We start from the raw sequence: 19080 nt of genomic DNA on the forward strand, positions 1-19080 counted from the left end.
GGAATAATGGAAAAGGTATTAATCGAATTAGAATTTGAAGCTTTGAACATACCTCTTCTTGCAATCTTGGCGGTCTACCAATCCTTCCATTTTCTCTAGAGCTACTTCTAATAATACCTTGATGATTACTGGAATGATGCGCTTGAGCAATATGCCTGTCCAGCAAAAATTCTACAGCAAATCCCTCTCTACAAACTGGACATCTGTACAAGTTAACAGAATGGCTAGCCAAATGGAGTTGTAATTCCAGTTCAGAGGTACAACAAATTCCACAGAAGACACATCTCGGTCCGGAATTTCCAGTTATTCCAGGAGTAGATGCGGGGCTTCTGGCTACAGGGCTGTTATTTGATACAGTAGGAGGCGCATGGACATTTCTCACATGATTTGTCATCTCTGATTCACTCCTGAAGAAACTTTTCCCTTCACCTGGCGCATTACCCGGCGAATTTTCGTTATTGGACACCGTACAAGCATTGCACCTATAGATCCTGCATTCTTGACTGTGTTTCACAGCAAAATGGACTTGTATCGCCACTCTGGAATCAAAAGTGTCTTTACAGAGAGCGCATCTGTAAAGGTGGTGAGCGTGACTATCGAGCAAGTGCCTTTGAAGAAGATCTGGATGGGGATAAAGCTTTTTGCAGGCACCACAGGCATACTCTTTGCTAATCTGGCCCAGATAATGCTTTGTCAAGTGCACCAACATGTCTTCCCTGTCTTGGAAAGTGGCCTCACACTTGGGACAAGAATGTCTGACAGCATCGTTTCTATGATTAGCTTGAAGGTGTCTGGCCAGATGTTCTCTGAAAGATTCAAAGTCCTTTAAAGCTGCTCCACATTGGCCGCATAACAGAGTACCAGCTGAATAATTGTTTTCCGTAGTAGCGGTATGCTTGCTAGTCAAGTCTGCCGGCTCTGCAGAACAAGATATTTGTTCTCTGCATTTCTGATTCCTGGAACTTTTCGACTCGTAATTACCGTTCATCTTCGCATCCATATAATCTTTGCTCTCCAGTGGACCTATCGATCGATTCTCACAATGTTGAAGAACGTAATGTTCCGCGTAAGCGGCTGCCGAAGCGCAGGGTATGCCGCAAAGGGGGCACATCATCAAGGCAGAATTGAAACTGTCCGTCCTATGGATCGAGATCAAGTGATCCCTCAAAGAGCCTAACGTGGAGAATTTCATGGTACACTGATTGCACGTGAACGCGTTTTCGTAATGATCCTTTTCCATAGACCTCTCCGAATCATCTTCTCGATACTTCCTGTGCTCCTTCGAAGTTCCTTCCGATCGGTCTGAATTTTTCTCACCGTGCTGATAACCAATCGGCTCGCTGCCTCTATGCGTCGACGGGGATACGGCAACAGTTTCCCCGCTCAAGATAGCTTGATGCATCGTGTGCACGTGCATCTGGAGTTGTTGCATGCAGTTGAACGAATCTCTGGTGCAGTACATGCAGGCCAATTTCAACGGGGAATTTAGGATTGGCGTCGTCGAAGCGCTTCCCTGCGAGCTTTTCAACCCGGGTTTCGGGTTCAAGGCGAGGTTCAATGACGGTGACGGGGAACTCGGCACCGGTGGCGATGATGTACTGTGAGAGGACACGCTTCTTCTACCGTAATCGATGTCCTTGGTCGATCCTTGCGATTGATGGTGTTTCTTGTGAGATTGCATGTGGGACGTCAAGGCAGCTGCCGTGTTGTACCCTCTGGAACAGGCCGTGCACTGATACGGTTTCTGCGTGTCGTGCGTTTTCATATGGATCTTCAGATGGTCGCTATAAAAAATAATTAATAATTATTTGTTATTTGAAGATTTTCGTTATCGTTCGAAGAAAAATTATTTAAAAAAAGAAGAAGAAGAAACTGAAGCAAAATTCTATATTACTCTGAGATATGAAGAATCTTTTCGAAGAAAAAGAAGATCCGCTCTCTCGTTCGAGCAGCGAACAATCGGCTAAGGAAGGGGATAAACGTGAAATCAATCCCGGATAAATCGGAAAAATTGATCGGTGGCGTGTTGGCAAAAATAAAGAGGGAATGTGAACGATGGCCGAACGATTTTCCTCTGCTCGATGTGTCGCTCGACGGATAAATAATTCATCCGTCCGGTGGAAAACTAAATCCGTTATAAGGCGAGGTCACCGGTTTGGTCCAACCGGTCAGTGTCTCGGCTCGTTCAGAAACGAAGACAGACGGCAAATTCGCTCTTGCACTTTGTGTTTGAATAATTCATGCGCCAGGATTATCGACTGGTTATGTTCTACCTGTCCTATTATCGTGTATGTATCGTCTCTGTGCTTAGCAAAATTTTTTTCTTCGGGGGAGGAAGGGAAGAAGAGAAGAAGAAGAAAAAAATATATATCGAAACTGGACAACTTTTTCGACATCTTGAATCTTTTGGAAACGTTTATTACTCAGAATGGCTGATACGATTTAACAATGGTTATATAGTTTTAAATACGTTTTAGTTTAAATCTTTCTCGAATCTTTTTATCTTCGATTATTTAAAAATAATTATTTTCTTTCTTCAACAAAATAATGCCACGAATGTTAAAATACGATTCAAAGATATTGAAGAAAGGGAGGAAGATACTTTTCTTGGAAGATAATATCTATCGTTCTAAGTGAGAATATCGATGACGATAATAATTTTCGACAAATTAACAGAGAGAAGAGATGTTTTCGCTTTATTTTCTCTCATGGGCAGATAATCTAGGACCAACAACTGGTCGAGCGTGTATCTCGATCGATTTCGAGATCGTTCGGATCTCCTGCGGTTACGGTATCTATGTAAGGGAACTACAGGGGTTTTCACCCTTTTGTTGGATCACCCAAGCCGGCCGTCGAGCCGAGAGAACGAATAGAGATGTGGCGTAAAGATCCAGAAATGCGATTGTAATAATGGCCGACGGGCTAAGCCTCTGTTAAAACCTCTGTTTATTTTCATCCTCTTGAGAAAATACCCATTTAAAACACTTTACATCAAAATTGAATTCTAATAGAATTTTTTCTAATTTAAAAAAAAGAACAAATTTATCGTATATATTCAACAAACACAAATACAAACAATTTTAAAATAGTAATCTCGAAGAACGTCCAACAGAAATTTTTAGCGATTGATCCGATCCTTTGTTATTAAAATTTTCAAGAATCGATTCGACTAAAACTTTTCAGAGAGAGAGAAGGATAAATCTAAAGAAAAGAAGAAACGTAATGAAAGTCACGAGCGCGACGTAAGGGCTCGTAGCGTCGGTGGACGAGGAGCAACGAGGCACTTGACTAATGTTCTACCTGTTGTCCCGTAACACCTATGCGCCTACCTGTCCACTCAGCCGAGGGACGCAGAGAAGAGATCCCCTTCTTCTTGTATTCATGTATCTATACATATATATATATACATATACATTGCCTCGTGTGTATATCTCGAGAAGACCATGTGGACACTTAAAGGACGAAAAGGTGCGTGTGCTTGCCACCCTTGCGGATCCGCCTGCTTTATACCGGCTTAGCATTTCAATAACCCATGGGTTGAATGCGAGAGAAAAGGGAGAAATAAAGATAGGAGGGGGAAGAGGCGAAAAAGAGAAAGAGAGAGAGAGGAGGGAAGGTGGTAAATACAGAAAGAGTCACGTAAGAGAGTAAGCTTGACTAATGCCAGCCGGAGCCGTGGTCGTCGCGCGATCATTATTCATTTGTCAAACGATGGATCGGAATATCGGGGCCTATCCACTCTCGTTCCCGCTTGTCTACTTCACATTCAATTGTTCTTCGACTTAACGTACGCATCCAATATTGTATTACTTGATTTGTTACAATCTTTTATATCAAGTATAATAAACTTTACGAAACGAGATTATATTTACAATTCATCGATGGGATAAATTTTTTTGCAAATAATTAAGTTGGAGATAAAAGAATTCTTGGTGAAGGAGAGATATTTAGAGGATAATAGGGACGTACCTCCTGGAGAAAGCAGCCTCGCAGTGCGTGCATCGATATCTTCGGTCTCCTGTGTGAAGCTTCACGTGTCGATCTCTGCTGCGTTTATGTTTGAACAATCTGGCACACCAGCTGCACCTGTATGGCATTTGGTCCCCGTGACTCTGTGACATTAAAAGGAACGAATACACGTATCGATACTAATCGTGATTGCCTCGATTCATTTGCATACACCGATCATTTTTCTTCAAAGCAAATAGATACATGGATCGATCAATAATTTTTAACAGAGTTTATCATTTATCGTTCGTAAAGATTTCAGATGGAAGTTTTTGAAAATTGAATGGAGGGACAAAATTAATATATCTGGAAAATAAATTGAAATTTTCAAAGAGGCGAAGGAAGAGAAGGAAGTTTCTCTTCGTTTTCCTTTCGAGACATTCTTAAAAAAAAATTTCTCTTTCGATTATTCTCCTTATATTTCCTTCGTATCCGTGAAAAACGTCTTATAGACGTCGCGATACAGACGTCTCGAGGAAGAAGGCGATCGCTTCGCCCTTCCGTCCGGATTGTCTCTTCAAAGGAGCCGACGGCTCGAAAGTCGTACGTGCCGAGGTTACTTCGTTGGACGAAGACCGACTCGGGAAAAAGAGAGGAAAAAAAAAAAAGAAAGAAAAGGAGAGCATAAAAAGAGCTGTACAAAGAGAATGACCCGGCCCGTTCGCGATCATATCGGTCACACTGATCTACCTGGGTGACAACCACCGGAGGGAATTCCTCCTCGAGGAACTTTCTTGCCCCGTCGATCCTCTTGCTCCTCCTCCAACCGCTGGAAATCTCCTCCGCTAAAGCCTTGTCATTATTCTCGATGATCATGATGATTCAATCCAACGATAACTTTATTTCAAACTCAAGATAACAATTTCTGCATTTCTCTATGAAAATTATAAAACATTTTTGTGGCCAATATTAATATTATTCATTTTCCAATGGAAAAGATTATTAAAGGTTTTCTTAAAGTAAAATCTTTTATTAAAATTAATAATTTAATATTATTAACAAATATTATTTATTAAAATTTCCACATGATTTATATTTCAAGAATCAAACTCATATTACGCCGATAATTTAATTTCATTTCATAATATAGTTATAATAATTATTATTACAATTTCAACATTAACTATTTATATTATTTTAAGACTTATTTTTAAGTAAATTCTCAAACTTATTTTTATTAAAAAATCATAACATTGAAATTATTTGGAAGTAATTCCAATTATTATTTTATCAATCATTTGTTTTCCTTCGTTAAAAATTTTATACTTAATTGACGAAATTGTAAATCCTTTCTTTTCAATTAAATCAATCATATTGATCATATGAATATCCAAAATTTAATAATATTGAATTTGATTCATATACACTAAATTATAAAAACTTAAATCAATTTTGGATTAGAAACGGATAATATATACATCTCACTTTTCGAAATTCGAGATTTGTTTCCTAGAGATCCGTCTGGGAGAAACTAAAAAATTCGATCCCATTTCCAAAGTTCTATTTTGGAAATAGAGCAACGAAAAACGTTCACGCTCTTCGAAATTCGACCAGCTTTGCCACTCTCATGATCGATTCAACAAAAAGTAAAAGGTAAAAGGACAATGTTCCATCCTTCTCGAAATTCCGTAAATGGAAATATTTCTTCTGATTCCTCGTGGTCGAGATAGAGACAAAGAAGAAGAACAAGAAGGAAAAAAAAATACTCGAGGCAATGAAGGAAGATTTCATAGCCCCTGAACGAAATTTATCTCCGTTATCGGCCTCGTATCTTTGCTTGAAGCGAGGCGCGATTCAGCTCGCGTATGTGGAAGCGGCTTTTATATCGGGCCTCGAAGAAGCGTAGAGAAGAGGCCGAGGCACGGAGAACCACCTGGACGAGAACAACCTGACCGGTACAACCTGTTATGGGCCATGGAACAGATTTTGACCCGAAGATGACCCGTTCGACGTAGACTCGGACGCGGAAGAGAATCTGTCTTCTCTAATGCCACCGCCACCGCAAAATGGAAAAATGGAAGAGAGAGAGAGAGAGAGAGGCTACGCGTCCTTCGCGCCTCCACTCGAGTGACGCGTTTCCGTTCTTCGACGATACTCAGTTTCGCTGGATTACAAGGAACGTCGATAAAAATAACGATTGGAATATATATTTAACCTTGAAATTTCGAGAAATGATATCATAAATTTTGAATTTTGTATTACTTCTTTCCTAAAATCTTAAATATATATATAGGATTGATAATTTTATAATTTTAAAGACCAAAAAAAAAAGAAAAATTTAAATTATATCACTCGTTTCCAAATATATGTATATATATAATTTTTGCAGTGGAAAAAGATGATTGATCACTCCATTTCCAAATATACACACATATACATAATCTTTGCAGTGAAAAGATGAAAGGAAAATAAATAATTCCAATTATGACAACGATATTTTGAGATTCTCTAATTCTCCAAAGGAAAAAAAAAATAATAAAACGATGAAAAAAATATCTTTCTCCAAAGACTTACAATTTGCAAGGTAATGAACGAGATGTAAAAATGCAAACACGAGAGACGATTGGAAGGGGAGGAGGGGAGAAAGAACGAATAACGTAATAATAATAATAATAATCCTCCTGGATGGATACCTGTTCGTGCTTCTTGAGATAGCTAAGCCGGGGGAACGTGCGGTCGCAGAATTGGCAGGGGTAAGGGGCTGTCGCGTTGCTCCCGTCGGCGTTCACTCCGACGTCGGCGTCGACCTCTGGCTCCGACGGGAAACTGGCCGACGTCGGGGTCGCGCAAGACGAGGGCGTCTCGCCGCCTCGCCGCGAGTTTGGTCCGCCATCCTCGCTCTGCCACGACGAGCTTCCGGTCCCCAACGCCTCTGCAATTTAAACAGGGAACGGCTGAGTTTCTCGGTTCGAAGATGGGAGAAGATGGAAAGAGATATAGGAAGATTTTTCTTTTCGTGATTTATTTAATTTTAGGGATGAAATGGTGGATGGATACAAATGCTTGCCACCTCCCTCTGAGGTGGATAAATGGAACGGATACCATTTGTATCAATGTTGGGGAACGAGGAGAAGCGTGATGGAATATTGGAGGGAAGAGGCCGTTGATTCTTCCGCGATTTTTCGTCGCGATGAATTGGTTTTTGTTGCGACGATGATTCTGTGTCCAGTGAAAAAGAGAAGAAATGAAGGAAGCTGAAGAAGAGAGAAGGGACCGAGAAAAGAAATTAAGTAATCAAGAAAATGAAGAAAGAAGGAATGTAGGAATTTAGGAATTAGAAATTAGAAATTAAGGAAGCTGAAGTAGAGAAGGGATCAAGAAAAGAAATTGAAGAAAGAAGGAATGTAGGAATTTAGGAATTAGAAATTTAGAAGAAGAGAGAAGGGAGCAAGAAAAGAGATTAAGTAGTCAAGAAAGTGAGGAAAGAAGAAACCTAGGAATTTAGGAATCTAAGAATCGGAAAAGAAAGGAGTCGAGAAGCCAAGAAATCAGAGAAAGAAGAAACCTGGGAATTTAGGAATCTGAGAAGCAGAAAAGAAAGGAGTGGAGAAGAAGAAACCTAGAAGAATTTGTAAAAAAAAAGAAAAAAAAATGAAATAAAGAAATCAAGAAAGCAAAGAGAACAAAAGGGAAATCGAAAAAGTAAAGAAGAAAAAAAAATCAAAGAAAGCAAAGAAGAAAAGAAGCAAGGATCTTTGTTTTGAGGATTGTGTCGATCGACGTCGATGTTTCGTACACGGAACGAGGAGAGTGGCGAACATTCGTACGAGCGATCTTTTCGGGGAACAGGTTTATAAATGTCGTAAGACGAACCAGTTCCATAAATGAACCTTACGAACTCGAACGAACACGTAGAAATATTACGAGAGTCTGGCTGACCTCACCTTCCCCGTTACATGTCCCTTTATATCGTTTTCGTAACGAGTATGCGGTGAAACTGGTACCATTAACCCGTGAACATTGTCAAGAGAGGCTTCGTCGTCGTTCATCCTCCACTGGAGAAGACTCGTCCTCTCACGGATAGAAGAAAAGCGAATTCCTTCTTCGCTTCTTCCATTTTTCCATCCCCGATCTCTTGTCCGATATTTGCGCGATAAATGCATAATTGCTTCGAGAACGGATCGTTTTTCTTGTTACATCGAATCGAACGATAAGTTTTTGCAAACTCGATAAAATAGTATTATACGTAAGATAGGTTTCGTTTATTCGTCGATAAGTTAGGTTAATTTTCACCGATCGATACGCGATGGATAATTGTTTCATTTTTCCCGATCTGTTATCCGATATTTGCACGATAAACATATAATTGCTTCACGAGAATGAGATCGTCGAGTTTTTCTTGTTACATCGAATCGAACGATAAATTTTTGCAAACTCAATAAAATAGTATTATACATAAGACAGGTTTCGCTTATTCGTCGATAAGTTAGGTTAATTTTCATCGATCGATATTCAATCATTCAGTCTGAAGCCTCTTTCATTTTTCCATCCCAGATCTGTTTTCCAAAGTTTTTGCAAATTCAATAAAATAGTAAGTATTACATATAAAATAGATTTCGTTTATTTGATAAGTTAGGTTAATTTTTATCGATCGATATTTAATCATTCAGTTTGGAGCTTCTTCCATTTTTCCATTCCAGATCTGTTTTCCAAAGTTTTTGCAAACTCAATGAAATAGTAAGAATTATACGTAAGATAGGTTTCGCTTATTCGTCGATAAGTTAGGTTAATTTTCATCGATCGATATTCAATCATTCAGTCTGAAGCCTCTTTCATTTTTCCATCCTAGATCTGTTTTCCAAAGTTTTTGCAAACTCAATGAAATAGTAAGTATTACACGTAAGATAGATTTTGTTTATTCGTTTCGATAAGTTAGGTTAATTTTTATCGATCGATATTCAATCATTCAGTCTGGAACCTCTTCCATTTTTCCATCCCAGATCTGTTTTCCAAAGTTTTTGCAAATTCAATGAAATAGTAAGTATTACATGTAAAATAGATTTCGTTTATTTGATAAGTTAAGTTAATTTTTATCGATCGAGCGAAGATTCGTTCGAAAAAAAAAAACGTTGGAAAAGTTGGAAGAAGGGGAAGAAGAAGGACGGAACGATGAGTGAGGGAGAAACGACGGTGTCGTCGTAGACGAAGAAAACCGGTGACAAAAAGGAGAGATCCGGACGAGTGGAATAATTAATAATTGGCAAGAATGAAGACTCGTACCGGGTCGGATAGAGCAAAGTGGCCCTGGTAAACGGTGGAAATGACTCGGCTAGTTGGCCGTTTCCTCATTTGCCCCGTCCACACGCTGGATCCGACACCCACCACTGAATTTAAGAGATTTTGCGGAATCCCGCCGTCTCTGCTCCTTGAAACGCGAGCGCGAGAGACACCCAACGAGATCGGGCTCGTGTATCCGTTTAAATGGGTCGCATCCTCCGCCCACGCGTCCTCCGCCACCGTTTTTCACGCTTTAATTTTCTGGGATCGCGACTTCTAGCAACTGCGACATCAAACGACCGTTCGAGCCGTCGCCTATGAATCGCGACATCGCTGTTTTCTCAAACTTTTAATCTCATTTTCAATTTAAAAATTTCATTCGCCATTTTTAAATTCTTCGTATCTTTCATATTTCTCATCTTTTGCTTCTTCATTGCCATTCTCGAATAGTTCATTCTCTAATATTTTAAAATTCTCGTTCCCTTAAATTTCTGAATATTATATATTTCTGAATATATTTTCATGTATCTTGAAATTGCATTTCTTCAAATTTCCGCGTTTAAATTAAATTCTATGTCGTTTCTCTCTTCGCATTCTCTCTCTCTCTCTCTCTTTGATTTCTTTTCATGATATTTATATACACGGGTTGGTATTATTTTGCAATTTCGCAGGAACGGCTACGATTTGTCGGCGTGCCTCGACGATTGCGAGCGTAGAAAAAAATCAGGTGTTCCTGCAATTGTGCAACATGGACCGCGGCACGGGAACGGGGCACTCGCCCAATTGGCATCCAGCATGACTCACGCGCGCCTCTTCTCGAAGGGAAAAAGAGACGCGGCAGATCGGGTGAGCGTGCAATAAATATAAACCGAGCTGCCGATCGAGTGTACGAAAGCACCCAGCTGATCCCGCCGCCGTCAACAATTCGGTTGCGATTGCCAACAAATCAGGATCAAGCCTTTCGTCAGCCCATTCATGGAAAGATCCGATCGTTCTTCGAAATCTTTTAAACGTCTCTTCATCTCGGTCGGCGAAGGCCGACTTCTCTCCCATTTCTCCAACAACCATCTCTCCAACTTTTCCCTCCTCAATTTTATTACTTTTCGTTCAAAACACGGAAATTCAAACGCGAATTCTCCAACAACCATCTCTTCAACTTTTCGCTCCTTAATTTTATTATACTTTTACACAGAATTCTCAAAACGATAATCTATTTCTTTTTATCCGAGAAAATTCTCAAAATATCTTCAAAAATGGATTCAGATCAAACTGCAGAAAACGTAGAACGGTTGTTCAAATACAAATTTTTGGATAAATTTTCGTGCCCACATCCTAAACTGAACGACGCATCCTCTTAAAATTTCCCAAGAGACCTAATCGAATCTAGATGAGACCAATACCGATCAAAGTATTTCTTGAAAAAAAAAAAAAAGAGGAATCTAGATTAATCTTACCTAGAATCCTTTTTTTTATTCGAGACGTGATAGAGAAACACGAAAATTCTTAAAATATCCTCAAAAAGAGAGAGAATGAGTAGAATGCTTGTTCAAATACAAATTTTTGGATAAATTTTCGTGCCCATAAACTGAATCCTCTTAAAATTTCCCAAAAGACTTGATCGAATTTAGATGAGACCAATACCGATCAAAGTATTTCTTGAAAAAAAAAGAAAAAAAAAAAGAGGAATCTAGAATCCTTAGCCGAATCAAAGCGTTGCAAAGAAGTGATGAAGAGAGAACATCGTTTCTCGAACGATTGAAACGATGGAAAGAAAGGTAGGATCTTCTCCCAAGTAAAGGAATCGGGGGAGGGAGGGGAGAAGGGGGGTGCGATAACGCGAAAACGAAGAGGAGGCAAGGATGCGAGGGCTCGGCCGGAGGATCGAAGGGGGTTTTATTTAGAGTCTCGATTCCGTCCAATCAGCGGCGATGTGTCATCGACGCGAAAATAGTCGCACTTAACACTGGCAGCTCTTTTCTGCGACCTGCCGATGCCAGCCGTATTGCATTGTGTTTTTATCTTGTGGCAGTGTTGGTGCGAGCCCATACAGCCTCCCTGTGGTCGCATGTGGCCGCGTATAATGTTGTCACCTCGTGCCCGTCGCTATTTATAGGACGCTTCGACCACGCTTATTAATAGGGGGCCGACTTAACGCCTTCGTTAATTGTGACTTATGTTAGCACGCGAACCTCTGACAACCCTTCTGCCCCAGTCGTTTGCGCGGATTTTTTCATCGACATTGGCGTAACAACCGCCATCTCTCGCGCTTGGATCGATATTTTTTTTTTTATCCACGATATTCGTTGATCGATCGAAACGAATGGTGTTTTCGGTTCGGCGATCGGGTAATTTGGAAATTTTCCTTCGTTTCTTTTTTGGGGAAAAAGAAGGGGAGAGATTTTTGGTAGTTTAGAGATTTCGAGATTGATAAGATGCGAATCCTTTGAAATGCTGGGTTCATATTTGATATGACGATCGATAAGGGATATGAATTTTCCTCAATGTTTCGAGAAAATTAGGTAATTAGAGATTTTGGCCATTGATCGAATCGTTTAGGGATTTTTTTTTAGGAGGATTTTGATAATGTGGATAATTTATGTTAAGCGTGATCTCTTGATGCTGGATTCATCTTTTTGATGATTGTTAGGGAACTAGGATATGAATTTTCTGAATGTTTCGAGGAAGTTAGAGACGATTAATCGTTTAGGGATTTTTTTAGGGGGATTTTGATAGTGGATAATTTATATTAAGCATGATCTCTCGATGCTGAATTCACATTTTCGATGATTGTTAGGGGATCAGGATATGAATTTTCTGAATGTTTCGAGGAAATTAGAGACGATTAATCGTTTAGGGATTTTTTTAGGGGGATTTCGATAGGATAATTTATGTTAAGCGTGATTTCTTAATGCTGGATTCATATCATAGGAAGCAGGATATGAATTTTCTGAATGTTTCGAGGAAATTAGAAATTTTGGTGATCGATCGAATCGTTTAGGGATTTTTTAAGGGGGATTTTGATAGTGGATAATTTATATTAAATATGATCTCTTGATGCTGGATCATTGTTAGGGGATCAGGATATGAATTTTATTTCGAGAAAATTAGGCGAACGATCGAATCGTTTAGGATTATTTTTAGGGGGATTTTGGTAGATAATTTAGGGATTTCGAGATTTCGAAGGTGTTTGAAATTTGACGATAGATTGATTAATCAGTTAGATGAAATTTGAATATTTTGGTGATAGATAATTTCAGTATAATTACATTGTCAATTATAAGAAATTTTTGTTGGAACCAGGATCCTAATCGATAATATGAATAATATAATCGATAAAATGGAAGGATTTCTTAATTTATCATTTCCACCTTCGATTAATAATCCTTTAAATTTGTTATTGCTTCAATTTAAAATATCTACGTCTAAATGAAATTTTCACGATGGTGTATAGTAATACATTCTGACAAGCGTAAACTTGATAATTGTGATCTATGATGCCCATCTCCGAGTTTTAAATTGGACGGCGTTAAATATGCTTCTCCAACTGCGAAGCTTTCGGATAATTCTATTAGACAGTCGATGATATTGTATCATCGTGAAAGACTTTTAATAGCGAGTAACTTAACCATCAATTAACGGATCAGATTGAAATTGAGGAGACGTATGAAACGAAGGGTAAGCGATTGAAATACGTTCGCGTGTAACGAAAGAAAAAAAAAAAAAAAAAAAAGAAAAAGAAAAATAACTTCGAATAAAGGAAAAGATATATTTTAATCGACCATTCTACTTACGATTCTACTTTGAATTGTTGTAATAAAAAACCATGCAATTTTATTATTTTTATTCAATAACAAAAATAAATATACTTATATTTAATTAATAAAAAAGAATAATACCTTTGGACTTTTGCTGCTCCTCCTGAGAAGGCTCCTTGTGTGCCTGGATTTTCCCTATTAACAACTCCAATCTCGAACTATTTCCCTTGAACAACATTTTGTCCTTCTTCTTGTTCAATCACCCCTTGTATACTCAAATTCACACCCGTTCACCATCACCGGTTGATACCAACCAATTCGAAAAAGAGTTCTTCAAATTGATCTACTCCGAATTTTTAAATTTTGAAATTTGGAGCAACGAGAAACGATTCCAAAGAAAAAAGAAAAAAAAAGAGACTGTTATAAATATATATACATTTATCAGATATCCATCACTTCGATAACAGAATATTCTTTACATGTAAACTTTTTTCGAAATTGAAAAAATATTAGTCTCCAATTAGCTCAATCTTCGTCACGATTCGTCCCTTTCCTCGAATTTCGTTCAAAATCTATAAATAAACTACAATTGATTCCCGAATTCGAACAGCGAAAAATCATCTACAATAATCATAATATAATTAGCCTGCTGTCACTGTCGATTCTTCACCACACTCGACCCGACCAACAATTCCTTCCAAAACTTATTCAAAAATGATTCTCCTCGAAACTAACCCCTTCCTACGAAAACTTCCAAAACTCGAACACTCGATCACACGAAGATACGTAAACCAAAAAAACAAAAAAAACCAGAATTCCAAAGAAATCGCAAAAGCAAATCTCTTCTTCTCCGCGCGGAGAGAAGAGACCTGGCCCAAACTTTCGACTCTCTCGAACGAAAGAACCACGTGACAAGGTCGAAGCTGCGGAAAAGCGCGGGTATTAAACGCTCGTTATTTCCCCCAATTTGCCGGGGGGGCGGGGGGAGGGGGATGGGAAGGAAGGAGTGCGTTTATCGATCCGGTCTCGATCGTTCGATCGCAAGGACTGGCGGCGAACGATCTCCGCGCTGCCGGCCACCGAGGAACACGGCCGAGTGTATAAACGCGCACTAAACCCGGGAACCCACGGTTCCACTATTATCGCGCACGATGCAAAACCGACACACCAACGTCCACCTCCTGAAACCTCCTGAAAGAGTGTTCGCCGTACGTGGAGGAAGGAGAAGGGACGACGACAAAAGCCTGGCTGCGAGAGGCCAGGGAGTCCCCTGGGAAACCAGCGACCGCATTGGACGGTAGGCGGGATCGCACACTAACGGAGTACACCCACCTTCCGGCTACCTCTCGCACCTATTTAACCTTTTCGTCCACCTCTGTTTCTGCAGCCAGCCAGCTGATACGTGCTAGGTGATCGCCGCTGTCCCACGCGGTGCTCGTGTGCGTGTGAGTGTGTGTGTGTGCGCGAGGACCGAGCTGGCGATCTTATTATATTAAGAATTGTCCCGTTTCCCGTTTTGGATGAGGGGAAGGGGGATGATCGGTTTTAAGGGGCTCTTTGAGGGACTTACGTTCGTAAGTGTTGGTCGAAAATATTTAAGAACGGGGATTTTGAGGGGAGAGGGATGAAAAGAGTGTGTAGGTACTTTTATGACGGTTGTATGACGAGGTTGGTGGCTCGTGTTGTTGAGAGTTGCGAGTAACGATGCAGTTTTGGAGATTCGATGATGGATGGAAAGAGGAATGGGAGGAGTGATTGGAAGATCTATAGGAAATGTATAAAGATCGCTTTCTTGAAGTTGTTAAAAGTTGGCTCGTTTTGCACAGATCGAGAATGGGAGTGGAAAATTTTTGATAACATGTGAGACTTAAGGTAAAAAGGGAATGATTGGAAAAGTATAAGTTCTTAGCATCAGTTGTAAGAATTAGAAATTATTGGAGTCGCGAAATGTAGGTACAATAAAAAAAATTGGAGCACCTTTGGATAAAATTTTCTCTGGGGAAATTTCAAAGTGAAACATATACTAATAATTTTCAACAATAATCATAAAATTAATTTTCTAACAATTTAAAGTACGTGCACGCACACAATTTCGCAATTTTAACAATTGATTTGCAAGATGGATTATTTACGCAACAATCAATGGGAATCTGATCGATGGAAATCTCACGGGTTGCCAAGCCACCCTATATATACGTTCCATTTATTCGAGACCGAGGCAATATTCGAGGAAACCAAGGGCGTATTGCTTCCTCGAAGCGATATCCAACGGCAGTTAACAAGCTGTTAACTGGTCGTCGCAGAAAACAGAAGCGGCACGGCGCATAGTTTTCGTGAAACCTATTTCCAAGGTTCGCCAGCGGGGTTTCTATCGGGGGATCCAAATCGAAAGGTTCAGCCTTCAGATTTGTATACACGTGTATGTATATGCACATACCAAAAATGTTGGGAAAATATAAGGTGGAAGGAAAAAGAAAGAAAGGAAGGAAGGAAGGAAGGAAGAAAAATAGAAGAGGGAAAAAGAAAAAGAGAGAGAGACCCCCTGCAACCCCTGTGAAATCGACTGGAATGGATTCTCACACACGGTTGGAGCTCTGTACCACCTTATGGGGGCCTAACAGAGGAGACAGACTCCCTGGAGGGGACCCATAAGGTGTGCCCGTAACCCGTGGCCCGTGCACGGAAAGGCGCGAGGCGCCCACCCATCGCGATTATTTATCTCGTTGCGATCGTGACGTTAGGTGGTCTTCATCCCTGCCCGTGTCATTCGCACGTATACATATAGCTGTGGATGTCGATGACTCTCTTCTTGGACTTTTGGTTTTTTTCTTTTTCTTCTTTTTCTTCTTCTTCTTCGAGGTACGTAGCAATTTTCAGTTTCGCGATTTAGATAGATCTGTAAATCGATTCTTAGAATTTAGAAAATTGGAGAATAGAAGGTGAGAAGTTGAGAAATTTATTGCCTCGAGTACTCTTTTCAAAGGTTTCTTTCTTTTCGAGATATTGTGATCAAGATAAATTTGGAGATTGTACTTAAATTGATCGAAGAGAGTGGAATGAAAGAATTTTTTGACAGATTTCTTGATGTTTGAATTTTGGATTTATGATTTTTATAGTAGATAGATAGGTAGATGGGTGGTATATTAGAGTGTAGTGATTAAATGGTCAAGTTTTTTTTTTGCGATGGAAAGGAGGCTTGAAAAATCTCGATACTTTTTCAATGTAACGTTTTAATTGCCACGGGTGTTTCCTTCAGCCAGAGTTTTCATTGTGAGTCGTTTTTGCCGGATGCTTTTATTGATCGCGCAACTGGACCGAATCGTGCAGACGGCTACTCCGATTCGACATCGAAACGGAAACAGTGTGACCGGCAGCGATGCGAAACACCTCGGGCAAAAAGATGTTCTTCCATTAAAGATCGCCTTAGGCACGCACGTCCGATGATTCCTGGATCTTTTCCACTTTTTAACACCGCTATTCCAACCGTTATTAAATTCATTTTTCCATGTTACATGTATATTATATTTTCTAGAAAAATTCAAAGAAATGCAACAAGTGAAGTTATCTGCTCCAAAGCGCGAATTGCATTCGCCTCCAACGCAAAGATTCTACCGTCGAAAGTTTCGAAACTTCGTTTTAAACTACATCGTGTAACTCATCTCTCAAACTTCCTACCAAATGATCCATGGAATTTCCTGCCGTGAACCCGTTTAATCTACTCCAAAAAAATTAAAAAAAAAGAGGGAGGAAAGAAAGAAACCAAATCTAATGAAATTACTCAAACAACAACTTCCATTGAATCTCCCGCCGTTGAACCTAACCTAACTCACTCGAACGGGCTCCGAAAATATATAAAACTCGATTCGTTGTTTCGTAAATTCTCTTAACAGATCGGATATCTCTTAAGGAAGGGCGAAAAGTTGGGAGGAAATGTGGGAGGGAGAGTGGAAATATGAATGAAAATCGAGGCCGTGGCAACGTGACACGAAGCACGTTGTGGGTGGCTCCTTAAATAAAGCGCATGTGCGGCTTTTACCGTTTTCATCGCGATCGACTCCGCCTACGCGGCCCCGCCGATGCACGCGTTTTCCCTTCTGGCTCGTTCACACGCGCACGCGACGCTTCCGTCCGCCCCGGAGGTGAATCGGTGGCCCGCAAACCACCCACGCTTTAGGCCGCGTCCACACGTTCCCCTTCGCCCCCACCACGTGGCGCGCGACGTCACGCAACCCGGCACGCGCGATTTCATTCATGCCTTCGTCCCGCTCCTATACCTGCGCGTCTCCTATATTTCCTCTTCTTTCCTAATACGAAATTTAAGAATTTAATGTATACTTTTCTATTAAATTAATTTCTATTTTTTTTTTGAAGAAGAAGAATTTTTAATCTCTGTGCAGATATATATTGGTTTGTATATGGTTTGATTTTTTATGAATAGAAGTGGAATTGGAATAAAGATCTAAAACGTACTTTTTGGATATTTTATATCCTTTTGATTATATCACGTGCGTTCTCCTTTTGGATTAATATCTATGCGAATAGCACAATATTTTATTGTAAAAGTAAAGTAAATTTCATCGTTTTTTTTAAAGAAGAAGAAGAATTTTAAATCTCTGTGCAGATATACGTATATATATTCATACTGGTCTAATATATTTGACTTTTTATGAATAGAAGTGGAATTGAAATAAAGATCTAAAATTTTTCGGATATTTTATAACCTTTTGATTATATCACGTGCGTTCTCCTTTTGGACGTTTAATATCTATGCGAAAAGCACAATATTTTATTGTAAAAAGTAAATTTCATCGTTTGGATCTATTTTTTTTTTTTTTTTTGAAGAAGAAGAATTTTAAATCTCTGTGTAGATATACGTATATATATTCATACTGGTCTAATATATTTGATTTTTTATGAATAGAAGTGGAATTGAAATAAAGATCTAAAACGTACTTTTTGGATATTTTATATCCTTTTGATTATATTACGTGCGTTCTCCTTTTGGACGTTTAATATCTATGCGAATAGCACGATATTTTATTGTAAAAAGTAGATTGGATCTATTTTTTTTTTTTTTAAAGAAGAAGAAGAATTTTAAATCTCTGTGCAGATATACATATATATATTCATATTGGTCTAATATATTTAATTTTTTATGGAATTGGAATAAAGATTTAATTCATTTTTTAATCGTTATAAAACATACTTTGCTTTTACATATTTTATATCTTTTTGATTATATCACGTTCTTCTTTTGGACGTTTAATATCTATGCGAATAAATAGATATTTTATTGTAAAATTTCATCGTTTGGAAAATTATAAACATTTCGAAATGAATCACAGAGAATGATGACAATTTGAAATTCGATGATAACCTCTCCTCCATTCTCGTTCCTCGAAGGTTTAGATACGATTGTGTGCGATAGATAAGAAATAAAAAGATCGCCGAAAAATCATTGTCGCTACGAAATCAAACAACGACAAACTTTCCCTCCTTTTTTTTTCTTCTTCTTCTTCTTACCAACGATATCAAAGATTCGTCGAGTGATTAATCAGCTGCTCTCTAAACTTGGAAAGCGTGAATGAGAAGCGAAGAGACGATTAACGCTTTCGCGAAAGAGGAAGGAGGATGGCTGGTTTTTAGAGAAAGATGCATGCAAGAGACGAAGGGGACAAAAAAAACTGACTTTACGCAAGGAGGAGATGGAGAGACAATGGCGCTCACTAGTACACTCGATTTGCGGTCGAGAGATCACACGGAAGTGGTAGGAATTGCTTCGATATTCCAGAGAGGAGCCTGTGAGAACGCGGACGGCGTTCCTCCACGAATTTATTAGATTGAGACGCTCTCACGCGAGCATACCAGACGCTTTAAGAAGCCACGGAACCAATTTCTACCGGTCTTCCAATCGGAGACACTTTCACGGTGAAATTCGGACCGTTGTTCACACGTTTCGTTCTTTCCTCTTCTCTTCTCAGATCTTGTTAAGGATCGTGCAAACTTTAATCTGGATACACGCTTCTTGCAATTCCACGAATCGAGTCTACATTTTAAATTGCCCGTGAGAATTAATTTATATTCGAATTTTAATAACACG

At 39.3% G+C, this 19080-nt stretch overlaps 1 protein-coding gene across 5 annotated transcripts in view; it reads right to left on the reverse strand.

Moving 5' to 3' along the window:
* Positions 1–19080, reverse strand: part of LOC413466 (zinc finger protein 423) — an 85925-nt gene that overhangs the window by 3233 nt on the left and 63612 nt on the right. Inside the window, exons 1-5 of one of the 5 annotated variants that reach the window (XM_026445101.1) lie at positions 13716–14160; positions 13122–13552; positions 6642–6880; positions 3970–4112; positions 53–1784 (exon numbers count right to left, since the gene is read on the reverse strand). In XM_026445101.1, coding sequence (XP_026300886.1) covers positions 53–1784; positions 3970–4112; positions 6642–6880; positions 13122–13218 — 2211 coding nt within the window. In that variant the 5' untranslated portion in view covers positions 13219–13552; positions 13716–14160. Of the gene's footprint in view, positions 1–52; positions 1785–3969; positions 4113–6641; positions 6881–13121; positions 14161–19080 lie in introns of those variants that run through there. The other 4 variants (XM_026445100.1, XM_026445099.1, XM_026445098.1 and 1 more) reach the window with 4 other exon arrangements.

This window comes from Apis mellifera, linkage group LG14 (genome assembly GCF_003254395.2).
Source record: "Apis mellifera strain DH4 linkage group LG14, Amel_HAv3.1, whole genome shotgun sequence".
Classification (NCBI taxonomy): Eukaryota; Metazoa; Arthropoda; class Insecta; order Hymenoptera; family Apidae; genus Apis; species Apis mellifera.